General features: G+C 35.6%; 2 protein-coding genes and 1 long non-coding RNA gene across 4 annotated transcripts; all 3 read right to left on the bottom strand.

Annotated features, from left to right (window-relative positions):
* Window positions 1-216: 216 nt before the first annotated feature.
* LOC131012530 (uncharacterized) lies at window positions 217-2,295 on the bottom strand. The gene is made up of 3 exons (XR_009097363.1): window positions 1,895-2,295; window positions 1,729-1,788; window positions 217-1,623 (listed from the first exon to the last, which is right to left on the bottom strand). It is a non-coding gene; the product is annotated as an uncharacterized LOC131012530 (long non-coding RNA).
* Window positions 2,296-2,582: 287 nt separating this feature from the next.
* Window positions 2,583-6,382, bottom strand: LOC131012474 (uncharacterized). Of its 2 annotated transcripts, none has more exons than XM_057940440.1 (2): window positions 6,104-6,382; window positions 2,583-4,111 (listed from the first exon to the last, which is right to left on the bottom strand). In XM_057940440.1, exon 2 carries the CDS (start codon window positions 4,109-4,111, stop codon window positions 2,693-2,695), a length of 1,419 nt encoding a protein of 472 aa, XP_057796423.1. In that variant the 5' UTR covers window positions 6,104-6,382; the 3' UTR covers window positions 2,583-2,692. The 2 variants fall into 2 exon arrangements, with proteins under 2 accessions (XP_057796423.1, XP_057796422.1); XM_057940439.1 differs by lacking the exon at window positions 6,104-6,382 and adding an exon at window positions 4,872-5,109.
* Window positions 6,383-13,812: 7,430 nt separating this feature from the next.
* LOC131012513 (uncharacterized) lies at window positions 13,813-14,328 on the bottom strand. Its single transcript, XM_057940510.1, has one exon. The coding sequence runs from the start codon at window positions 14,247-14,249 to the stop codon at window positions 13,947-13,949; it is 303 nt and encodes a 100-aa protein (XP_057796493.1). The 5' UTR covers window positions 14,250-14,328; the 3' UTR covers window positions 13,813-13,946.
* Window positions 14,329-17,597: the final 3,269 nt, after the last annotated feature.

Here is a 17,597-nt window from a genome sequence, read left to right as displayed (position 1 = left end):
CAGCGTGTAAAAAATGCCACGCAATATGCCATGTATTGTCCACGTAATCACCGGTCAAACTTATACCTCGCCGGAAATACCGCCATGTGCAAATCACAACAAAATTAAAAGGTGGTGTATTCTGAGGCCATTTTTAAAGGTCATGTGCAATTTGCAAACTTGGTGATAGTTCGTGTATTTTTTGGCCATTAACCCTTTCTAGAAAACGCTAAAAGTTTGAGAAACCATACATGATTAACCTTACAAACAATGAATATGACCAGTCTTTCTACCATCAGCTCAAGATAATAATCTCAATTGATTTGAACTTCTTATAAACAAGTATCCATCTTCTATACATGGGGATATATTTGTAACTTGGGATTCACGTGGAGAATAAGAAAGAATATTCACAAATAAGAATAAACAATTACCTTTGTCAATAGCAAAGCAAACATGATAAGGTACATCTATGAAATCTTGGGGTCATTAATCAAAACATCTTCAAATTTAGACACAGCTTATTGTTATGACTTTTTCTAAAAGAAGATAGGCATTACCTTTTCCCTATCAATATGGACTCATATGCCTCCAACTTTGCTTAGTTTATTTCAACAAAATGAATAAGATCTGTCGTTAATTGCATCGATTGTTGAGCAGTATCAAAAGATATCTTTGAGTAGCACTTCAGAACAAAGTATATTTTCATGATATAATAGCAGCATAAGAACAAAAAAAGCAGCCCAACCTTTGAGCGCGATTTGCTAATATAATAGCAGTATTTGACGTGGAAGTCGCAAATCTGACGTGGATATTCTTATTTATTTTGTAAATTACGTGCAAACATTGTTTTGATGTTCAAGTGGAGAATATATTTCCGTTTTGATGCTCAAGTGGAAAATATATTCTCGGACATCAAAACAACAATGCTCATGTAGAAAATACATTTCCATGCAGTTTACAAAATATAATTCGGCCTAAAAGACATGCCATAGACTATAATTAACCCTATAATAACAGCATAAGAACAAAAAAGAAAAAAAAAAAACAACTTGATTATATCATGTTGTGGAACAGGTACTACAATCGAGCTCCTAACACAAGGAATACAAAAAAATTGAACATTATACTTAGTGCAAGCATCATGTTCTTATTGTCATGGGACTACTTGAACTATGTGATAAAACATGCCAACAAACTAAAATCAAGTGTTATCTTTCACTAGTGAACCTCCCAAATAATTATCTCTCCCATTTCAATAGATCGCTCTGAGGTTTTCTAGATATTTTCGAAATTCCAGATCACAACCATGTTAACAACAAACAGCCATATTGCTGCAGGCTATTTCAGTTATAAAGAAGTGCAACAAGTAATAGTTTTTGAGATGCTTTTTCATTTTTGAATGACACATGATGGGAGGAACAATAACATGCAACATTGTCGTTAATCGTTATTATTTTGACATAACGAGTTCAGATGAGAAAAATTAACACCTAAGAAAATATAATAAAGGTCATATTTAACTTACAAGATCAAGATCTTCTTTCTGTACAATTCCAAAATCTGCAATTTGGCCCTCATAATGCCTTCTCAACTACGCTTTAATGGCAGAAACTTATATTTTGTCTTAAACATGGAACCATGCTACAACAACAATCCAACAGACACTAAATAAGTGAATAAAAAAAACCGAATTAACACTTCCACACAAACTACTTCAAAGATCCTCTTAAAATTTAAAACTTATACCTGGCAGACAAAATACACATAAGTGTACACCTTACTAGTTTCCTGATCCTCCCAAGACGCCTGTATGGAGAAACAGAAACCACATCAAATTTCAAAAGTTGAAATCAAAATTGATCTGTAAACTATATCAAAATAAGGACAAGTTGAGGAAATAGAGGATGCTCACCAGAGATGAAACAAAGTAACCAGCCCAGGCGCATTATCGCCTTTGGCTTGGACTCAAGCTGCTCCTCTGCATTTAGAATCAGCTCCTTCTTTACAATACAATAATCCCACCAATCTCTCCTCTTATTTCGCTGCCATTCATCTTCTTTACAAGAAACTAATATAACTCAAAAAGAAAATCAATTATGCATATGAAGGCTTGTTTCTTCTACAAAATGAACATGCGATCATTCGGACGGTTCAGTTCCAAACCAAACTGAACTCAGAAAATAAAAAACATTCATAACTGAACCCAAACTGAACTATTTAGTTTGGTTTGGTTCGATAACCAATTTTTTTATTACAAATTCAGACACAAATTAGTACACTGCAGATGTTTGCAGAAATACTATGTTGGCACAATTTCATGATTCACGTGTAAATATCATTTAGCCATCAGCCAAAATTCCAACCATAAACTACTGATTTATATACACACACACACACACAAAAAAATCATTCATAAATTACCGTTAAAATATCTTCAAGAAGCAATAAAAACAATAGTCACTTTGCTTAAGGAAAGAATGTAGTAGCCACAAGAATAAAAGCATATATTTTTAGCCACTCTTATTATCAAAATACCCTTTTGTAATTTTAACATTAACATTTACTAAAAAACAAAATAGTAAAAACTAAATATCTGAAAATAACAAATAATAATCAAAGTTGATAATTACCTAACCCAAACACAAAGTTCCACAAGTTTTAAAACGAAGTTCATAATCTAAGAATAATCAAACTAAACCTAGTGAAATGTTTACACCACTCTTTGAGTACATTTACCACGGGTATGACCAACCTCACCACAAATTCCACATCGCTTTGGCCTACGCTTCCTAGGCATAGTAAGATGGTTACTACTAACATCTTCATCTTGTGTCAAGGGGACATCTTCAGTACACCTAGCTCGATTATGACCACTTTTATGACATGTAGAACAAACTTGAGCATGTCGAGGATGTGATGAAGATGATTGAAAGCTAGATCGGAAAGACTTGTCTTTATCTCCTTTATCACCGTGTATCATGGTGATTGCTTGATTCCTCCCAGCCAATGCCGTGTGGTAGTCTACATCAACACCAAAGTCTCTCTTCAATTGTGCTTGTATCTCTTTCGGCTTCAATATAGATCCTTCTTTCGACAAAGTCGGTGCAAAGTATGCACCTACGACCTTTGCACAAATTGTTGGGCGACAACGAAGCCTCAAATCCTTTTGGCAAGTATGAGCAACCAACTTAAAAATTCTCCAAATCGCCCCGTATGCCGTAGCACGCAACAAGAAAGAGCATTGATCTTTGAATTTGCAAAGAGCTCCAAATCTTCTCTTAGTTGATCGATCAACAATATATTCCACCCGATTCAACAAGTGATACAATCCCAATTGAATTCTCATATTTTCTTTATCTGTGAATATAGCACCAATCGAAATTGTGTCACTGTTGTAATCATAAGATATTTCTGGTTCAATAAGAAGGGATGCATGATACTTAGCACCAGGAATAACCCACTGCCGCGGTCCTTGTCTGTGTTCTTCTTCATTACAACTAGAACTACCTATTGGTGGCACATTATGAATATCTCTCTCATAACCTCTATCAACATGTTTATTATTAGCTTCAACATCATCATCTCTTCGATCTTCATCACCAACACCTTGCTCGCGAATGCAATCAGTCTGAACACCATCAGCTGATTCTAAATCTCTCACATCCTCCCTCTCATTCATAATGTTCACATTCGGAGGATTAATGGCAGCATCATTACCAACAGGAGGCCTCGAATGTGGAATATTACTCATCTGGTGCACATACGTATGTTGAACTTGATGCATTTGAGCATTCAACAAGTTCATAGAACTGTGCTCTTTAGAAGTATTTATCCTAGGAGAAAGTGTGACATAGAGAGTAGGGACATCAAATAATTCCATTACATACACCAAATCATCGTCGTCCGTTATCTTCATTCTCAATAATTCATCTAACGGGGATGGCACTATTGCATCAATCACATAAGCATGAACATTTGTATCAGCTTGCACGGCACACCCAACTTTTCTCAACAATTCCACATACTTCATCCCATCCGGAGGCACACGAACAAATTCTCGTTGCCCACCCACATACGTAATATCATTCCATTGACCTCCATGTGTTAATATTATACACTTTGGCCTCATCTGCACCAAAAAATCCATATCTATTTAGAACAATTCACACAACATCAAGACTGTGGCACGAATAAGAGAGAGACGTGATAAATCAAGACTGTGTTGCGAAGAAGAGAAGACACGCAAGAGGGCACGCCACATCATATATAGTTCTACACTATGACGCAAAAAAGAGAATCACGTGAAATTGCTCAATTTCGCATCATAGTGTAATTCGCGTCTCGCCTGGCTCGCGCAACTAGCGAACAAGGCAGCAATGACACGCTGTAGCGACAAAGCTTCGCGCCTTCAAAAACAGGTTAAAACCTAAAATCCTAAACTACGAATACTTACTGAAATACAAAAACGAAACGCAATAAGCACTGTAGTATAAAGTCACCATCAAAACACTTAATTCCAACAAGTTCTTCACCCAAACTAATAGATTTCTAAGTTGTAGATAAATGAGAAGAAGCAAGCGCGAACATCTGTTAATATCTTTGAATTTTTTTTATAAGAATGTCTTTGGAAATTAAATGAATAAATCTGCTAATATGTTAGAAACTGAAAGATAATATCAATTTTAAAATTCTTCTTGCAATTTGTTGATCATTTTTGAAAATTAATAAAAACCGTCAAAATTATAACCAAAAGGAAAAATTGTATCTTCGCTATAAATTTATAGGTTTTATGCCAACTTTCTGGAACCCGCATGCCAAGAATCTCAACATATAAATAAACTCATAAAACACCCTCAAAATCCGCACAGAATTACACGAAAATCTCAAACCTTAGATTGCAAAAACTGGCTGTCTTGGAACCGTTTCTTTCCACGGCGTGGCCGCGTGGGGGTGAGAGGAGATGCAACTAACCGCGCAGCGACGGCGCCGACGGTGGCGCAGAGACTAAGGTTTAAATTTGAGGCAAGTCTGACTACGAGTGAAGCGATTTGGGAAGCGCCAAAGATTTCTATTTCATTTTTATTTACTAATGAAATACTCGCTCCCTCCATGAAAGAACTCACTAGGAGAGAGTGACACGAGTTTTAAGAAAAAATATTGTTGAGTGTATTGAGAGTGGATAAAAGGTACTCCCTCTATCCCATTAAAGTTGGCCACATTCTTTTCGGCACGGAGATTAAGAAAGGGATAATTAGTGTTTAATTAAATGTGGTACATCAAAATTAATGAATTAATTAAAATTTCCTTCAACCTAACTTTATCTTCTTCAACCTAACTTCACTGCATCCGGCGACGTCGCCGGCTAGGGATGGCAACGGGCCGGATCTGGACCGGGTCTGGCCAATACCAGATCCAGATCCGTTTTCATATACTAGATCCAGATCCAGATCCATGGATCTGAAAATTTTGGATCCAGATCCAGATCCGTCAGATCCGCGGGTCCACGGGTCCAGATCCATGGATCTACTATTTTTAAATTAAATTAAAAAAATTTCACAAAATCAACAACATCTAATTTCCATCATGAAAAATATAACACAAAATACTTTTATCTAATTACTTTTAGTTTTTATTCTTTTAAATATAATTTATTTATTATTTTTAATTTAGTTAATATTATTAGTAAACTAAATATAAAATATAAAAAATATATATAAAATAAAACGGATCCACGGGTCGGATCTGGGCCGGATCCGGATCTAAAATTTCAAGATCCAGATCCAGATCCGTTTTCAAAACTGAGATCCAGATCCGTCGGGTCCAAAAAATTGCACGGATTTGGACCGGGTCCAAGATCCACTGCCATCCCTATCGCCGGCGCCGGTGGTCGCCGCTCGCCCCTCACCCAAACCAGACTTCACCTTCACAGGCGAATCAACGACAGGCGAGCTTCGGCGCCCCATTAAAGCTAGGCTTCGATTTTCAGCCAAAGCCAAAAAAAGGCTTCAATCAAAAATTAATCCAAGCTTCGCATCACCTTCCTCACCCAAACCAAGCTTCAATTTTCAGCTAAAAACCAAAAAAATGAAAGAGATAACCCAATCGACACTCAATCGCTCACCCCCAAATCGGCGGACCCAAGCTTCGATTTTCAGCCGCTCGCCCAAATCGCAGCGAAATCCCCTCAATCTCCAAACCCGAAGGAAGCGGCGCTGCCTGGAGAGGCAAATCGGCGGCGGCGGCAAAGCCCTAGCCCCAAATCGCAGATGCAGCCGACTGGAGAGGCGGAGCGGCAAAGCCCTAGCCCAAATCGGCGGCGAAGGCAAAGCCCTAGCCCCAAATTGGAGAGGCGGAGAGCCCTAGCCCCAAATGGAGACTGTGGAGCGACGCTAGGTGGAGGGAGGCGGAGGTGGAGGAAGGCGGCGCGGGTGGAAGAAATGGAGGTGTGGAGCGGCGCTAGCCGCTAGGTGGAGGGCCAGATCCTGAGAGAGCAGAGGCGAGGGAGAGTAAGAGGGAGGTCAGGGGACGGGGCGGCCGCCGGCGACGAGGTCGGCCGCCGAAGAAGAAGAGAGAAGGGGGTGGGGTGCTGGGGGATGGGGGTTGCTGTGTGCGTGTGTTAGTGTGTGTTTTGTGTGTGTGTTTTTAAATAAAGAGAGTTTATATTTAATTAGCAAATTTTAATTAAATGAATTAATTGGATTTAACTTAAATAAATATTTCCATTTTTAGAAAGTGGCCAACTTTAGTGGGACGCCCAAAAAGGAAATGTAGCTAACTTTAATGGGACGGAGGGAGTAGTTGAGTGTATTGGGAGTGGTGAAAGGAAGTTATAATTAATATTGGGAGTTGTGAAAAGTGAAAAGTAAAATGATTATAAGTGGTGGGGTATAGTCCAAAAATAGGTAGGAAGTTCTTTTGTGGACGTCCCAAAAAGGAAAGATAGGAAGTTCTTTCGTGGACGGAGGGAGTAATATAGTTTATATTATTATATTGTGAATAATAAAAATAGGTATTGGGCCGGCCCAGAGGGTTGCCATATTTATGCAAGTATGCAACTACGAAAAGTGATAAAAGGAAAGGAAATCATCTGATGTTCGCCGACGATTGCATCTTCTTCTGCCGTGCCACTATTCAAGAGTGTGCTGCTCTTAAGCGAGTTTTGGAGAGTTATGAAGAGGCCTCGGGGCAAGCCATTAATTACCAAAAGTCAGGGATCTTCTTTAGCTCGAATGCCTCAGAGAGGGATCGTGGAGCTGCTGCGGCTCTTTTGGGTGTTTCCACGCCTCTCAACACAGGGCGGTATCTGGGGCTTCCTTCCCTCATTGGTCGAAAGAAGAAAGAAATCTTTCAATACCTTCGTGATAGGTTGTGGAACCGCATTCAAGGTTGGAATGGGAAAAAGCTCTCAAAAGCCGGTAAAGAAATCCTCATTAAAGGAGTTGCGCAAGCTATTCCCTCGTATTGCATGTCGATTTTTGCTTTACCTACAGGTCTTACGGACGACATGGAGCGTCTCATGAACACTTTTTGGTGGGGAAACAAAGGAGGCACGGGTAAGGGCATAAACTGGATGAAGTGGGAGAGGTTATGTGTCGATAAGAAGGTCGGAGGAATGGGTTTTCGAAGTCTCCAATTACTCAACACTACTATGCTTGGGAAAACGGGTTGGCGCCTTATTGATGATCCAGATGCTCTCATGTGTAGAGTTCTAAAGTTTAAATATTTCCCAAGAGGCGATTTTCTAAGTGCTAATGTGGGCCACAATCCAAGCTATGTTTGGAGGAGTATTCACTCGGCGCAAACTTTGGTTCGAAGAGGAACTCGCTGGCGAATTGGTAGAGATAGCAGGGTTCGGTTCTTTACTGAACCGTGGTTGAGAAGGGAGGAGAATTTCTTTATATCCACGGCCTGCCCGCCTGGTATGGAAGATGTGAGAGTCTCTGATTTTAAGATTGAAAATTCTTGCAGATGGAATGTGGTTGCTTTGAACGATGTGGTGGACGCGGCTGATGTTCGGAGTATTGTTAGAATCCCCATCCCTCCGAATCCAGACCCGGACAAGCTCATATGGCACTTCTCTGATAGTGGGATGTATACGGTCAAGTCTGCGTATAAGTAGGCGAGTGCTCTAACGATCGATGATGCTCACGGTGTGAAGGGTCATTGGAGCAAACTTTGGAAAACTGACGTCCCTCCCAAAGTCCGGAATTTTCTCTGGCGGGCGGCGCGGAACAATCTCCCGACTAAGGCGAATCTTCTTTCTCGTAGCATTCAAGTTGGGGGTGAGTGCCCGATCTGCAATGTTGGTTTCGAGAACTTGTGGCACATTTTTTTCCACTGTTATTTTGCTGAGGATTGCTAGCGGGTGAGTGGAATGCATTCGGCCATCACTTCCATTACTAGTAGGAGCGAGTCCTTCACTCAAGCCCTCTTCCTCATTCTTGAGGGAAATGTTGATGAGCTCCGGGCAAACATCTGCATGGTTCTTTGGCAAATATGGAAAGAGCGTAATGGCGTCGTATGGAATAGCTCTCATCCGAACCCTGCTCGAGCTCTCATCCGAACCCTGCTCGAGCTGTTCTTATGGCGTTTGAGAGCAGGAAAGAATGGACTCTGGCTCAAACCCTTTCTGCTCGGAACACGACTCCACCCACGTCGGCTGATCTCTGTCTTGGGTGGCATCCAATCCCGCAGGGCTCTATCATCTGTGGCGTCGATGCAGCCTTCTTCAATGGCAGCCAACATATGGGGATTGGCATGGTCATTAGGAATGATGCTGGGGATTTTGTTGTGGGCATAACTCTCAAACTTCCGGCTGCAAGTAGTGTTGAGGAGGGAGAGATTATTGGCATCAAGGAGGCGTTGTCGTGGATCAAGGATCTGGGTTTTGGGCAGGGATGGATTCATTCTGATTGTAAGAGAGCTTGCGACGTCATCCAGTCGAGCACTAGGAACATTTCTGAGATTGGAGCTATTGCTAGATGGTGCCGTGATGACTTAGCTTTGCTTCCGGGAATCCGTCTTCGTCATGTTAAAAGAGATTTCAATGCTATCGCTCATTCGTTAGCGAAAGCGGCGAGGGATATTAGTACACATCAGGATGAACCTCCGGCCTTTGTGGTGGGTCATCTCCATTTACCATGTTCATGTGATCAATAAAGCTATCCTCTTGTTTCTCTCAAAAAAAAAAAAGGGTAAAATTTTAGCGCCAAATTTTATCTCTCCCACGTTCTCTCTAACTATTACTCCATTAATCAAGATTCAATTCTTCTTCCAAAAACTCTCATTATCTGAAATCATTTTCCTCAATTCTCTTCTCTCTATAACCGCTCTTCGTTGCTCCATCGCTCACCAAACTCAATCGAACACTAGGCCGCCATTTCTCGGTCACTAACCGCCGCCGCCTCAGCCCAACGTCGCCCAAAACGGTAAATGCAAATCAATCAGTTTCTTCATATCTCTCTCTATTTCTATTCTTTATGATTCTTCTCCCACGATTTTAAGGAAATTTTCCCAATATCTGAAACCCTTTTTGTCAACTCTCTTCTCTTTTCCAGATTCCATAACCGCTGCTCGCCGTTCCATCGCTCACCAAACTCAATCGAAGACTCGGCCGCCATTTCTCGGTCCTCAACTGCCGCCGTAGCGCGGTCGCCTCAAACCAACATCACCCGAAACGGTAAAAACAAAAGTAATCAGTTTCTTCATCTCTCTCTGTTTCTATTCTATCAATCAATACGTTGAGGGCCATTGTATCGAAAATTTTAAAGCAGTGGTTCTAAAAGTGTTGGTACTAATTTCAATTTCAATTTTTTATGGGTTAATTAAAATTGGAACCGCTCGGCCATGCCACCAAAATGATAGAAAATAGGTTGAAATTTTGAAATTGGGTTTTTGAAACCAAGATTGGATTTTGGTTTGAAAACAACAATGGAACATGGTGGTTCAATGTTTATCATTAAAATACTGCAACGTAGAACTCTTGGGCCAATGCAGCCCTCCACGTGCGGCGGATTCGCCGTTTGGAAGGGTGCCGCGTTTTGGTGTATTTCTATGCACCAGCGGCAGCTATGGTTCGAGGGTTATATTATCTCTTTTATTTCAGTGCTCTTTTTAGAAGTGTTTCACTCTTTACACTGAATTGTTGGACTTATGTTTTAATGATTTTTTGGAGCATAAAGTTGAAAAATTGTGCTTTATGTGTGTATTCTACTCCTTTAAATGATTGAGGAAGTGTCCATATGTCCCTCTAATGATTGATTCTTATGTGCTTATAGTTTGTAATTATTGGCAATAAAATTGAGCAATTTGAATATAAGCAGTTTTAATATTATTTGATGTGTGGTTTTCACTCTATTGATCTCAATATTATCTGAGTGACCGTTGAGTTATCGTCATCTAGCATTCATTTTCTCTGAGTGATTTTTTAGTATACTCCAAATATTTTTTATTTATATTCTCTTTGATGAAATCTTTATGCAATTATCCAAATCATTTTGATTTATGTCTTTTTTTTGCTTAATTTTCTTATAGTTATTGCATTTGCTTCAGATGTGCTTGAATGAGTATGTTCATGGGTTGTCATTAGAGGCATTGAGATTTTGAGAATCACTGTCTGGAAAGGTAGTTATCAATTTACTTTGTCGTCTTCTTTTTACGGGTTGTCATCAGAGGCCTTGAGTTCTTTTCTCATACATTTATGTTGTTGTTTTACTCAACTAGAAATTGCCTACATCTTGATGAGGCTCCATTTGGATCCATATAATATTGGATGGAAGGTAGATTTATGTTTAATTATGGATTTCTTTGATTATCAATAAGCTTCTTCACATGTTTCCTTTGCAACTTGAGAAGAGGGCTTATTTTGTAAAGTTAATTACTTTGAATTGGAATTATGAATTTAACAGGATGTTGTTTCTTTCTAATCTTATTGCAACCTTATTCAATTACTAGAAATGAAAGAATGTCATAATAGAGCTAAAAAATTTATTTGAGTCATAAGTATTTTTGTTCTTTACTGTATTGAATAAACTCTTTTTCAATAGTTTCCAATTTACACATTTTCAGTGTTAAAGAATCAATCTATTGTTGCCCATTGCTGCAAATATAGCCACTCTCCTTTATTTCCTACTTTTCTCACATACAAACACACACGAAAAACATGATCTATTACACACATATAAGCATAACAATCATCATTTTAGTTGACTATCTTAGGCTGGACAAAAAGTAGGTACAATCACATATTCTTATGTCGTTTTGTGTGTGTGTGTGTTGTCAAGAAGCTTCTGCTAATTTCGTTTGCCAGTTTTTTTCTCAGCTCCCTATTAGCAGATCAAATCTGGTCGAGGTATTTGGATAAGATCATATACAAAAGTGAAACAAAATGAGTTTCCACCATTTCTACAAAGTCCTCAGTTCTCCATTCTGTTTCTCCTCAATTCACCTAAAAGTGAGTCAGTATAAATGTTCCTTCGCCATCTACAATGCGATCTCACCAGCCAGATCGAGACGCGTCACTACATAATTTGCCTCAATCAAGAGTACGACTCTGACGACCCCACTGCTCGCCTCATTGGTGAACAATATGGTTCTAGCTGTTCATCAGATTTTGTTCTTCCCCAGCTGTAATTTTCTTAATTTTTCGCAACTTCGTTTTGATGAATTAATGCTTAAAATAACATTTACTTTAGAACTTCTGAATTTGCAACACAAGCGCTGCTTTAGTCGATTGTGTATCCTATTTGATCTGTGGGTATGGGTGATTTTAGTTCTGGAGCAAATGAGAATAGATGAAAAGATTTATGGAGCAATTCAAAGATTATGTGAAATTGATTTCTAAGGGCTTTTGAGTAATGAAAAATAGATTACAAAATAAGCTATACAAAAAAATTCACCCATACATACATATATGTTTGTACGTGTTTGTTGTGTGTATTGGAAGAAAGTCATTGTGGTTAAATTTCTGGGCTATGCACAAAATCAGAATATATTAGTACTTGAATTGTGTTCTTTTGGAGTTTTTATGGTTTGGTTTTTCTTAATTTGAAGTTATATAAGGTGTCAATGCAAGAAATCTGCATCAGGATGATTGGAAGTAATTAATGGCTGCTTCTATATTTCTTTGATTCTCTAATGAAGTCTCAATTTTTCCAGCTTGATGAAAGTATTGTTGTTTTTATTTTATTTCACGACAAGTATTAAAAAGAAAATATCTAATTTACATGTAAAGTGTCAATTCAAAAAATTAGAAAATATAGGAATATTATGTTCTCCAGTTCTTGAAGAAACAATTGCAAGAGACTATGAGCTAATATTTTAAGCACCACATATTTGTAGTGACCTTACACCCAACAAGCTGTGATTGCTCAAAAATTCTTATTTGGCATATGAAAGATGCTGTACATTCTTACCTGAAGAATAAATATTGTCAATATGTACCATCTTTACTATATATTCCAATAAAATTATGGTTATGTTTGTCATCAGTTCTGAAAATCATACTATTGAAAGTACAAAGTTAAAATTTATATATTTTTAGCTTCATATTATTTATTGTGTAAATGGTGTGGATTATTTTATTTTACAAAAAAAATTCACATTTGCTTATATTTTGTTCCCGTTTAATAATTTTATTTATTTATTTATTTTTAAAAATATTATTTAATTTCGATACTCGTCGTGCATCGCACGGACGGATGTACTAGTTATTCTTACAAATAAGAAGAAACTAGTACGCACTCTCATGCGATGCATGGAACATGATATATTTTATAATTAAAAAAATATAATATTATATATAAATGAGTTTTCTTAAATCTAATTAAGAAAAGATAAACAAATGAGTTTACATAAATAAATAATTCCTACACACACATAACTAAAAATTAAATAAATTTAAATCGTATTTAAAATTTTGTTTGTTAGAATTATAAATCAAATTCTATTTGTTGGAACGCTTTAACATGATTGTTACGAAATCTAACTAATTATTCATCTACAAATTTATATTAAAATCAATATAAATTCTTCTTTTTAAAATTTTATTCTTAAAGCTAAATCAATATATTTACATTTCTATATTATCGTTTCTATATAATGACTTTTGTATATATTTATTTGATATCCGAAATAGATCGTGAGTACACGAATCATACGTAAAATTATAGTTCCTACTACTATATCGTGGTGGAGGAAGTATATCCTAGAATTAGTTATCCAGCGCCAGAATCCAAACTCTAATAGAAACAGGCAAAACATACACTCAAATACTCAAGTGATACACAATCTTCGAGGCTAACAAAGGCAATAATTATAAGATAGAGAGACTAGAGTAGTAAACAGAACGCAAAGTTTAGGCTGGCCTCATCAAAACCCCACAAGTGAAAATACAAAAAAAAAATCAAAAAAAAAATAAAAAAATCAAAAAAACTCATTTTACAAATAAATCAAGAGATTGACTCGAATATTAAAAACACAACGTAAATAGATCAAACAAACAGCTCAATAGACTAAGCTTTTTCCTTATCTCCATCAAATAACATCTATGGAACATATTTAAAATTATTCAATCAATTTTGTATTGTATTATTTATATTTATCTAAACTATCCTCTAAAGAAAGTATCTATATCAGATGCTCTGTTTAAGAGCATATGCACTAACCAAAATCTCATGTTCAGTCTATTAAAACTATATGCAGGATTTGAGGCCAATTAGACAAAAATTAAGAAAACAAAGTCCAATAAACATCATGCTAATCACAACCAATCAACCAATCAGAGAAAAGCTCGAAAATTTAATCACACCAAACACAAAGAATCACCAGACATAATAATCAAGAGAATCCTAATTAGATAGAATTTGCGAAAAAAATTCCCAAGTAAGTTGAAAATATTTTACAACGCAAAATGACAGAAAAAAAAAATATGGAACTCATCTCTCAATTAGCCTTCCACAACTAACTCAAAACACCACCCGGAACTGCGGCGCGTCGGAACCACTCGCCGGCAGAATCTCCCAGCGGCAGGGCTCGAGCTCGTCGGAGACGGGGCAGTAGCCAGCCAGCGTCACCTTATCGGCGGAGGCGGCCACCGAACCGAACTCGAAAACCGAGATATCGGCGTCGGGTCGGGGGACCTCCACCGCGCCGTTCATGCCGGGGGCCTCCGCGGGTTCGGGCTTCGGTCCGGGTTTTGAGGCTGGAGCGGGTTGCTCCTTTTTAGATGTGTTGTTGCTCCCTCCGCTGAACCAAGAGAGAATTCCCATGGTTTATTGCTGCAGTAGGGTTTTGCGTTATCTGAATTGAATTCAATTCAATTTCAAAGCACTGCATTTCTGCAGAGTTTTATTGGGAACTTTTTTGGGCCACGATTGAACAGTTATAAGCCCAATTAAGATTGATATATGAGCTGTCACGTTAGTTATTCAAGCCCATTGAAAGGAGGAGAGATTTTACATACCGCTATCATTTCGTTATTCTATACTAGTTTTGGTAATAGTTATTTAACTAAATTATTAAAAAGTATAAGTAATTTATAATTTTGAAGTTGAATGTCTTTTTATATCATACAGCTATAACAAAATGTGTAATATTTTCATAACTTTTTTTTTAGAATGTAATATTTTCATAACTTAAAAGATAACATTAATAATTTTTTAACTTATACATAAGATAGATATCGCTAATACTATAATTGTTCAAATAAAGATTACTTTTATAGTTGTATGTGTGTCAAATCAATGACCAATATCTCAATTAACAATATATTTTTATCAACGATCATTATTAGCTAGTTAAAATAACCACCAAAATATTCATATATTTTTTATTTTGCTATTATATATGCACAAAATGAATAATTAGTCATTTAAATTAGTACATTAACTACATATATGCGTTATATGTATATATATATACACATATTAATTGTGAGTATGAAATGATAAACTCAAACTAATATTATATAATAAAACAAAATACAAACATAAATCTTTTTTAGATATGGAAATCGATTAAAAAAAAAAGAATGAATAAGAATTGAAAAAAATTAAAATGAACTGATTATACGGTGCCACGTAGGATATAATTTATTTTGCTATTATATATATATAGATAGATGAGTGGTTGGTCGGGAGGTTTAATTGTGATTTTCACTAATTATTATTATTTAGAATATTATTTTTCCTTTTCGCTTTTTTGGCTTTAATTTTCCAAATAGCCTCCTCTACAAGTAAACGGCTTGTGAATTGATTTGGCATCTTTACATATGATGATCATGTGAAATTAAAGATAAAGTTGCCTCATAAAGCAGTCATCTACTCGTGACAAAACCTCATCATTTGATCTTTTCTCAAGATTTGGACATTAATTTTTTTTTTCTCATCATTAATGTAGCATGACATTATCAACATCCCCCCCCCCCCCAAAAAAAAATAGTTAGTTCTTTGCAGGAGAAGAAGAGAAAAGTTGCATTGTGATAATTGTGATGACACATACATTTTCTATTGTAAAAGTTTCTTAAGATATCCGATGATTCGAGGAGAAAGTTTGTATTTATAAACATAAGCATTAGACGAGTTGCTTAAATTCCACCTTTTGACATTGCCTATAGATTTCGAAATTAAGCACATTCACTACAAATAAACTGCTTATTAATGGAAAAAATTAACATCATTAAAAAAAAAGAGTTAACAATAAATTAATAACGATTAACAATAAATTTCAACTCATCGTTAAGCCGTCGTAAATTTCCAATATATTTTTCCGCCATTAACACAATATTTTTTTTATAATGATTCTCATCGCATACGCTAAAAATGAACGATTACTTTTATTCGTAACAATAATTATTTTATTAATATTTATTAATTTTATTTTGAGGTTTTGCAAATAAAATTACGGACAATTTTAAATTTGTAATTTTAACGTGACTTTTGAAGTGTGGCGAATTAAATCATAACCTTTTCAATTTTTGCAATTTCGTCTCCTCAATTTTTTCCGGCCATCGGAGTGATGAGTTGAAGCTTATGTGGAGTATTTTTTTTTCCACGTAATTAATTTCTAACTAAGATTAAATTGCTGACTAAGATTAAAACAAAATCAAAACCTAATTCTTTTATTTTACTTCTTTTTCGTCTTTTATAAAAATATACTCCCTCCGTCCCCAAAATAAGTTCATCTTTGGGGACGGCACGGGTTTTAAGGAAAAATGGTAAAGTGTATTGATAGTGGAGAAAAATATATTATAATTAGTATTGAGAGTGGTGAAAATATGAAAAAGTGTTATAATTAGTATTGGGAGTGGTGAAAAAGTAAAAAGTAAGAATAAATAAACTATTATTAGTGGTGGGGTAGTTGTCCAAAAATAGAAAGAAAGAAAGATGAACTTATTTAGGGGACGTCCCAAAAAGGAAAAAGAGGAACTTATTTCAAGGACGGAGGGAGTATTTGATGTCTATCTTAAGTTAAAGATCATGACAAGATCTTCAATTTGATTTAAAATTCATTAAATATGAATTTGAAATAAATAATTTATTATAATTTAAAATTTTAAAGTGATTATTTTTCTCTCTCCTATCTCTTTTACAATATTCTTTATTTTTTTTCTCTTTCTCCTTATTTTGTTATTATATTATTTCTATTTGTATCTCTTTCTCCTACAAAATTTATATATCTTCTCTTATCTTTTGATTAAAAAAATATAATATTTATTTGTTTAATTATTTTATCAAAGCATACATAAAAATATTTAAATTAAAAATATTAATTAAAAAATATAATGCACAATTATCAACAAATATCGAGACAATATTATAAAAGTATTTATTAATTTTAATTTTAATAGAAAATAATAATCAATAACAAAAAACTTTCGGTAAATTTAATTATTATTATATAATACTCATTGAACTTAATATTGTACTCCTACTCATTAAGTTGATAAAATTATTACTATATACTATTTTAAATCAAATATTAATATTTAAATAAATATATTTTTTGTTATTAATTAATTTGATTCATAAATGAGTAATATTTTTACATAATTTCAAATTTTAAAAATAAATAAATATATTGTGGCCGTGCATCGCACGGGAGAGCGTACTAGTTTAAGGAAAATGGGGGATACTGAAATAAGTTCGACGAAAAAGAAGAAAACTAAAGAATTAGGTTTTGATTTTATTTTAATCTTAGTCAGCAATTTAATCTTAGTCAGAAATTAATTACGTGGAAAAAAATAATCCACATAAGCTCCAACTCATCACTCCGGTGGCCGGAAAAAATTGAGGGGACGAAATTGCAAAAATTGAAAAGGTTATGATTTAATTTGCCACACTTCAAAAGTCGCGTTAAAATTACAAATTCAAAATTGTTCGTGATTTTATTTGCAAAAACCCCTTTTATTTTAAGTAATTGTCTATTTACAATAGTTTTTACTTTTTTTTTAGAGAAATAAATAATTTAAAGACCACGTGCCAGTAAACTTGAATATAACACCTTTGATCTCAGATTTTAACCACTTTACTGCTAAACTAGCACACACGAACGATTGTCACTTTCATTTATAAGAAATGGCGCTTTTCTCTTAACATATAGAGCAGCCATACAAGTTT

Source organism: Salvia miltiorrhiza, chromosome 2 (assembly GCF_028751815.1).
Source record: "Salvia miltiorrhiza cultivar Shanhuang (shh) chromosome 2, IMPLAD_Smil_shh, whole genome shotgun sequence".
Taxonomy (NCBI): Eukaryota; Viridiplantae; Streptophyta; class Magnoliopsida; order Lamiales; family Lamiaceae; genus Salvia; species Salvia miltiorrhiza.
Note: the sequence above shows the minus strand (reverse complement) of the source record. Positions and strands in the feature narration are given on the sequence as shown.